Source organism: Bufo bufo, chromosome 4 (assembly GCF_905171765.1).
Source record: "Bufo bufo chromosome 4, aBufBuf1.1, whole genome shotgun sequence".
Classification (NCBI taxonomy): domain Eukaryota; kingdom Metazoa; phylum Chordata; class Amphibia; order Anura; family Bufonidae; genus Bufo; species Bufo bufo.
Window position 1 is genome coordinate 504660325 of NC_053392.1, and position 7896 is coordinate 504668220.

At 38.6% G+C, this 7896-nt stretch overlaps 1 protein-coding gene across 1 annotated transcript; it reads left to right on the forward strand.

The window, feature by feature from the left end:
- Window positions 1-265: 265 nt before the first annotated feature.
- Window positions 266-3056, forward strand: VSX1 (visual system homeobox 1). Its single transcript, XM_040427398.1, has 5 exons — window positions 266-647; window positions 1297-1375; window positions 1821-1944; window positions 2175-2355; window positions 2788-3056. Exons 1-5 carry the CDS (start codon window positions 266-268, stop codon window positions 3054-3056), a joined length of 1035 nt encoding a protein of 344 aa, XP_040283332.1.
- Window positions 3057-7896: the final 4840 nt, after the last annotated feature.

The window sequence follows — 7896 nt, forward strand, 5'->3', positions numbered from 1 at the left end:
GAAGGAAACAGGAGGTTAGAGCCAGGGAATTTATCGGATTGAGAAGGCAAGAGGGGGAGTTGGGGGTGAATTGGTGCCAATTAATCCTGTGGGATTGAGAGGGAGGTGGAAACCTTTCTAAACACGGCGAGGGGCATGTCCAGGAGCTTATTGGAGCTGGGGAGCAACATAAAAACCCCCTGCCTGGCACTGACCTCTTATATCCTTCAGATCAGCCTGGCAGTAGGAAAAAGAGAAAGTAAACTTATCCCATATTCATACAGTCATGACTGGGCGAGATGACATCTCAGAGGGCAAATCAAAAGTGAAGATCCTGGCCCCGAGTGCGGGAAATGAGAAATCGGGTCGTTTTCATGGACCTGCAATGAGATCCAAAGGCTTTGCCATCACTGACCTACTTGGTCTAGAAGCGGAACTACAGCCCCCATCAGTCTCTCTTCCCAGCTGTGAAGGTCCAGGAGGAGGTCTTGGTGGGGTCTCCTTGGCTAATGGTTCGCTGCCCCTTGGGTTGGGGTTTCTGTGTGGTTTTGCCTCTCAACAACCCACTGGGACTACTTGCCTTCTCCCAACTCACATACCATTTCTTCAGCCTAGAACAGATCATCAGTATCTCCACAGCTCAGACAAGCACAAGGAAAATATCTCTGGTAACTAAAAATATATCTTTGTATCTAAAATATATAATTATTTCATGGTAAAGTTATCACTTGAAGGCTGTAAAACATGTTACATGTAATCTGCGATAATAGCAATATTTTTAATGGTGGTAAAGTAATGGAAATACGCATTTTAGTGTATAGAAAAGTTACTATATTGTCCCTCATAAAGAAGCTCTAAGGAGTACAATGTTTTTGCATTTGTGTCTTTAAGGTTTTATGTTGTATCTATTCTGTATTGTGACTTTTAGTGTAGCAGGCATATTGTTGCTGGTGGTGTGCTCTGTGTGACAGCAGCTTGAGAAAGTGATTGCTGTAGAAAACAAGTCCTGGATCAGAGAGCTGTCCAGCTTGTATGACCTTTCTGTGGTGCTGAATGATTGCTTGTAAATACACACAACTTTCCCCTTTAGCTTGAATGGAGCTTATGTTACGAGCTAATGAATTGCTATGTCTTTATGTTAAATGCCTTACACATACACTGTCTACCTCAATTCTTACAGGAAACCTGTTGCATTTCCCCCGAATTTTTTAAAACATTCAAATCTAATGTTATTTGATTGTGTTCTCTTTGTATTTTATAATGCATAGTGAGCAATAGTAAAGTCCATGTAATAATTTTCTATGTTTGCATTTCCAGATGATGACAGTCTCCTTGGAGATAAGAATGATTTAAAGGCATCTGGCTCACAAACAAAAAGAAAGAAAAGAAGACACAGGTATTTTTTATTTTTTTTATTTTTTTTATTTTTACTTTTATACTTAATAGCTTGTAGGCCTGTAGATCCAGAGAGCAAAGAAAACTCCATGGATATTATTTGGTGTACTAATACTCAATCACAACTTTTCTGACCAGGCCAGTTTGGTGTTTTTTCTTGCATAAACTATAATATTAAGACAATAACATAATTTTCGATTAAAGTGAATGGTTCTAGCTTCAAATTCAATACAAAATTATTACAAATGTTGTCCCACCTTAAAAACCAATGTCAACTGTGTGTATGTTGACCAGAATACTGTAGGACAAACAAGCCCCTGGCCCTTACACTAAACTTCTTTTTGCACGATGATTATGGTTTATGTTGTCATCAGAGGGATTCTGGGAAGGTTATATATGTTGTCTCTTGATGGCAATAGTCCATAATCATATGTCTGTTTCTGCAGGACTGTATTTACTGCTCATCAGCTGGAGGAATTAGAGAAAGCCTTCAATGAAGCTCATTATCCTGATGTGTATGCCAGAGAAATGTTGGCTCTCAAGACAGAATTGCCTGAGGACAGAATACAGGTAACATATGAGAAATATGTTTCTACTGCTCCAACTCCAACAACCTAAATATGAGGTCCAGATGTTAGTGAAACAACCAAAGTTGGGGAGAAGGTGGCACAAAATTTTGCAGATCTTTTTGATTTTAATATATTTTAAGGGACTTGATAATTCAGGGTTTGTACTAACAAAGTACCTACTTTGACCTTCATGCTTTGTAATATTGATGACATTTCCTATTTTGAATATAGGTCTGGTTCCAGAATAGGAGGGCTAAGTGGAGAAAGCGTGAGAAGTGTTGGGGCAGGAGCAGTGTTATGGCAGAATATGGGCTCTATGGTGCCATGGTGAGGCATTCCATCCCACTACCTGAGTCCATCATCAATTCGGCAAAGAATGGGCTAGTTGGTTCCTGTGCTCCTTGGCTACTGGGTGAGGATGCTTTTCACATTGATATCTTAAAATCTTGTGCACATTTTCTAAAAAAAAATCTTTTAACATACAAAACAGTTATAGAGTATTCAGTCCTGGGAACAGTTTACAAGCCTCCTTACTACAGTTTTTATAAAGTTCCTTATTGATAAAAAAAAAAGCATTGGATTTAACTTTACAGGTGGAGCAGAGATTATGGCAGCTAGCATTATGGCATATTATATATTATTTTAATATTCTAAGATTTAATATTCCAAGATTTTCCATGCTTTTTTTCCCGAAGCTGGGAGTCTCAATAAAGTTTTGAAAAATGGAAACCCTTGTAATTGTTAATTAAATACTAAAATATATTTTAGCGCTTAGTCAGGTGTAATGTTTTTCAATTTATACACTAAATTTTATATTTATATATATATTATTTTTACTTTTTAGGCATGCACAAAAAGTCTGTAGACGTTACCAGGAAGACAGATGTGGATGAACAAGCAACAGATAATTACAGGGGGGAACACTATATCGATAACCTGTTATCCAGGCCATCAGAGTCTCATAGGAACACACAGGACAAAGACCACTGTATGGACACTTCAGAAGAAAGAGCCATTGACCTCTCAAGCACAGCAAAACAAGAGACACCATGCAATATGAGGCATGGATCCAACAGAGACAGTCAAAATGACACCACAGACAGTGAGCACTGAGCCGATTGTTTTAAGATCATAGGCAGGTGGGGTGGGGGGCAAGGGAAAGAATGGTAGGATCAAATACAATCATGGACATCAACTATTGCACATGTATTTCAATCAATGATTTCTGAAAATTGGATTTCAGGTTTTTCTAATTTTGAGGCGATTTCCTCATCAGAGCATAAACTAACTGTATACTTGTGTAAATTATTGAATCATTTTGTAGGTTTTGTATGAATACAAAAATAGTCAATAGGTCATTTGGAATTATTTTGTACAAACCAACATTTGTAAGCAGGTAATATGGTGACTACAACAGATGCTATATGCAATGTCACAGAAACAGTCCTAGAAATTATATCACCAAAAATCATAGTTATTTTGGTTAAAAAATATTAGGCTCATATATAAAATATTTATAATTTTTTTTTCTCAAAAGAACTAATGTGTACATATCTCTATCTACCCCCTCATTTTTGTTTTTGATAAATAACATTTTACCTTTTTAATGCAAAATGCTTCATTGGTACTTAAATTTTTAACTCAAAAATATCCAGCACTACTGTATATTTCTAAACACATTTTTCTGGATTTTTTTAATTTCTGTGTACAGTATTAAAAACCAAATTTAATTGTTAAAACAAATCCGTGAATAAAGTTATTCCCATTAAGTAAAATGAAATTCAAATAACATAGAATTTATAAAATCCATTTATGAACATAGTACATCCATACCTCACTTCATTCAAATGAACCTCTCTCTGTGTGAAACATAAATGTGAACATATACTGGTTAAATAAAATTTTATAATAAAAACAAAAGGCATTTAACAAAAATTTAACACAGATTGTATTTGTAGAATGTAAATTTTGATAAAATGTACTTTTTTATTATAATAAAAAAATCTGCATTCATGTAAAATAATTTTGATTCCCAATACATTTAAAATATAACAGATTGGAATATTTTAAGAAAAAAAGATAAATATAGTGTAACCATTAAGGAGATGTTTCCTCCAATGTGAGTTTAACAAGTAAAAAGAAAAACTACTAGCTGGTATCATATTACTTCCTTTTTAAGTACAAAAATGGGAACTGTTTTTATATATATTTTTTAACTCTATAAAATCCTTTTTGGTTGCCAATTAAGTCATTAGGATCAGGGGTTTACATAAATATTACTATAGCTACCTTTAGACATGGTGGTCATTTTTTTTTCTAACACTTTAATTGTGGAAATCTAAAATCTTCAACAGCCTTATAGATTATCACTGTACATTTTGTATATAAATATAAACTTTTATAAGCTCAGATAGATGAAATGAGCGTGCTCTTTACTTATCTATGCATAGAACTTGAGAAAAGATGTTGAAATTATGAATTTGCTTCTTACAAGAAAATGCTCTATATTTTGTGATGAGAGAATAGAAAATGTTTTGTAATTATTTGAATGGTCTGTAAATCTGTGTTCTTGATGTCCGGCTTGTGTCACGGCCATTTTATATTTATGTATTGAAGCACTTTGGTAGCCAGGGAGTTTTAAATTTGTTTGTTATATTTTATCATATATTTATTATATATAAACCAATAAAGCTTTCTCAATCTTTTATATGCAGAAATTCGTTGTGTTTAGGATGGAGAGGGGATCAAATGGACAAAACTAGCCATACAATGTTTGGATACTGTACTTTGGTTGCAAGCAAAACAATGATAATGACAAAGGCATGACAAATGTGATATACAAGGATAGGGCATTTCACCATGTAATGTGAATGCATTGTACAGCAGTTGGAAGAATAGTTCACATCTTTTTATATGGAGGCCATTTATTTTCAATTATGACTTGAGTATAATTTTCAGTTTCAAAACCACTTAAAACATTTTAAATGCCTTTAAATGCCTTCATATGACTTTAAAGGTCTTAAAGAGCAGAATTCCAGATTTAAGATTAAGAATAAATTCTTACGTCCGTTTCATAAAACTCATGTCAAAGAAAATCAATCTTAATAAATAGTAATGATTACTTTGATATTTAGTATGTATCTTAGTATCTTTTAAAATGTAACTGTAATGTACCATAATTATTACAAATATACGCATATTAAGTAGTGTATGCAAGGCTGCTACCTAATGTATGCATATATATAAATATGTATTCAGAACAACATCTGAAGAGTTGATTAGGTTAGAATGGAAAAAAATTCTAAACATTAAAGCCCTGATTTATCAAGATCGGTGTGTACTATGCCAGTCTTGATAGGGCCTGTGCTGTCAGAGGAGGCATGTAATTTATGATGAGGCGCAGACTTTGCCATAAATTACATGCCTCCTTCGGCTGGTATAGATTTCAGTCATTATTTATGGCAGTCTCTGGCGTAAATAATGATGAGTGTGCCAAGGCTGATGGCCCCCCATAAACCATCCTCACCACACCCCTTTTTTCAAAACTGGCAAGGGCAGTGTAAAAATGGCAGTTGCGACTAAAAAAGTTGCAACAACATTCATAAAGTCACAAAATATTGTGACTTTTGTGACTTTTTAATGCCAAAAAGACATAGGGGTATGATACCTTTCATCATAACTGTTTTCTTATCAGAAAAATCTACTGTGGTGAATAATAATATGAATGATATTTTATTAAACATTTGTATAGAGAGCGCTATCAGCAGAATAAATGGTTGAATTAAGAGGTTGGAATGGAGCTTAGCTGCAATATCACAGTCATCCTGTGGACAGGTGTGGTGCTGTGTTTTGGGGAAACCAGACATGTTTTTCTAATCTTACATAACCCCTTTGAAAACAAATTCCAGTAGAATGACAACAGGTCCACTTAGAACTTGGCTTGCTGTCTCACATGCCACTAAATAAAAACTAACTTATTAAAGGGGTTGGCAACTTTAGGTATAATCTTTTCAAATGTGTTGCAAACATGAATATTGACAACTTACTAATGTCTATAAGTTCTGCACCTATTTTGATCTCTGTGAAGGTACATCTTCCATCCTGAAAATAGCCAAAAAGTGAGAGGCATGTGACCAGACACAACCATTAGCATCTTTCATTGTAACACACAGAACATGGGCTAGTTTCCTGGACATCCAGAACTAGATGAATGTATGCTGATGGAGATGTCTGGTCACAGGCTCCTCCATCACTGGCAGATTTCATGATGGGAGTAGCAGTGCAGTAAGAGGAAGAAAACTGTACTAGCAAGGAGATGTAGCTTCACTTCAAATAGGTATACATTAGTAAGTTGCTGATATTCATGTTCAGAGTATACAAAAAGAGGCCAACACATATTGACAACTTAGGCTACTTTCACACTAGCGTTCGGGGCTCCGCTTGTGAGTTCCGTTTGAAGGCTCTCACAAGCGGCCCCGAACGGATCCGTACTGCCCCAATGCATTCTGAGTGGATGCGGATCCGCTCAGAATGCATCAGTTTGGCACCGTTTGTCCTCCGCTCCGCTCAGCAGACGGACACCCGAACGCTGCTTGCAGCGTTTTCGTGTCCGCCTGGCCGTGCGGAGCCAAACGGATCCGTCCAGACTTACAATGCAAGTCAATGGTGACGGATCCGTTTGACATTGACACAATATGGTGCAATTTCAAACGGATCCGTCCCCCATTGACTTTCAATGTAAAGTCAGGATTATACCATCAGATCGGAGTTTTCTCCAATCCGATGGTATATTTTAACTTGAAGCGTCCCCATCACCATGGGAACGCCTCTATGTTAGAATATACCATCGGATTTGAGTTACATCGTGAAACTCAAATCCGACAGTATATTATAACACAGAGGCGTTCCCATGGTGATGGGGACGCTTCAAGTTAGAATATACTGAGAACTGTGCACATGACTCCCCCCTGCTGCCTGGCAGATGCTGCCAGGCAGCAGGGGGCAGACCCCCCCCCCCCCCCTCCTGTATTTAACTTATTGGTGGCCAGTGCGGCCCCCCCTCCCTCCCCAGTATTAATTGTAACCAGTGCGGCCCCCCTCCCTCTATATTCATCGGTGGCCAGTGCGGATATTAAATATGAGCAGTGCGGTCTCCCCCTCCCTCCCCAATATTAAATATGAGCAGTGCGGCCTCCCCCTCCCTCCCTCCCCAGTATTAAATATGAGCAGTGCGGTCTCCCCCTCCCTCCCCAGTATTAAATATGAGCAGTGCGGTCTCCCCCTCCCTCCCTCCCCAGTATTAAATATGAGCAGTGCGGTCTCCCCCCTCCCTCCCTCCCTCCCCAGTATTAAATATGAGCAGTGCGGTCTCCCCCCTCCCTCCCTCCCCAGTATTAAATATGAGCAGTGCTGCCTCCCCCTCCCTCTATTCATTGGTGGCCAGTGCGGATTCAAAGTATTGTGATCAGTGCGGCCTCCCCTCTCCCCCTTCCCCCATCATTGGTGGCAGCGGAGAGTACCGATCAGAGTCCCAGTTTAAATCGCTGGGGCTCCGATCGGTTACCATGGCAGCCAAGACGCTATTGCAGTCTTGGCTGCCATGGTTACTTAGCAACAAATAGCAGCATTATACTTACCTGAAGAGCTGCGATCTATGTGACCGGCCGGGAGCTCCTCCTACTGGTAAGTGACAGGTCTATAGGCAATGCGCCGCACAGACCTGTCACTTTACCAGTAGGAGGAGCTCCCGGCCGGTCACATAGATCGCAGCTCTTCAGGTAAGTATAATGATTCTATTTGTTGCTAAGTAACCATGGCAGCCAAGACTGCAATAGCGTCTTGGCTGCCATGGTAACCGATCGGAGCCCCAGCGATTTAAACTGGGACTCCGATCGGTACTCTCCGCTGCCACCAATGATGGGGGGGGGGGGGGGGAGAGGCCGCACTGATCACA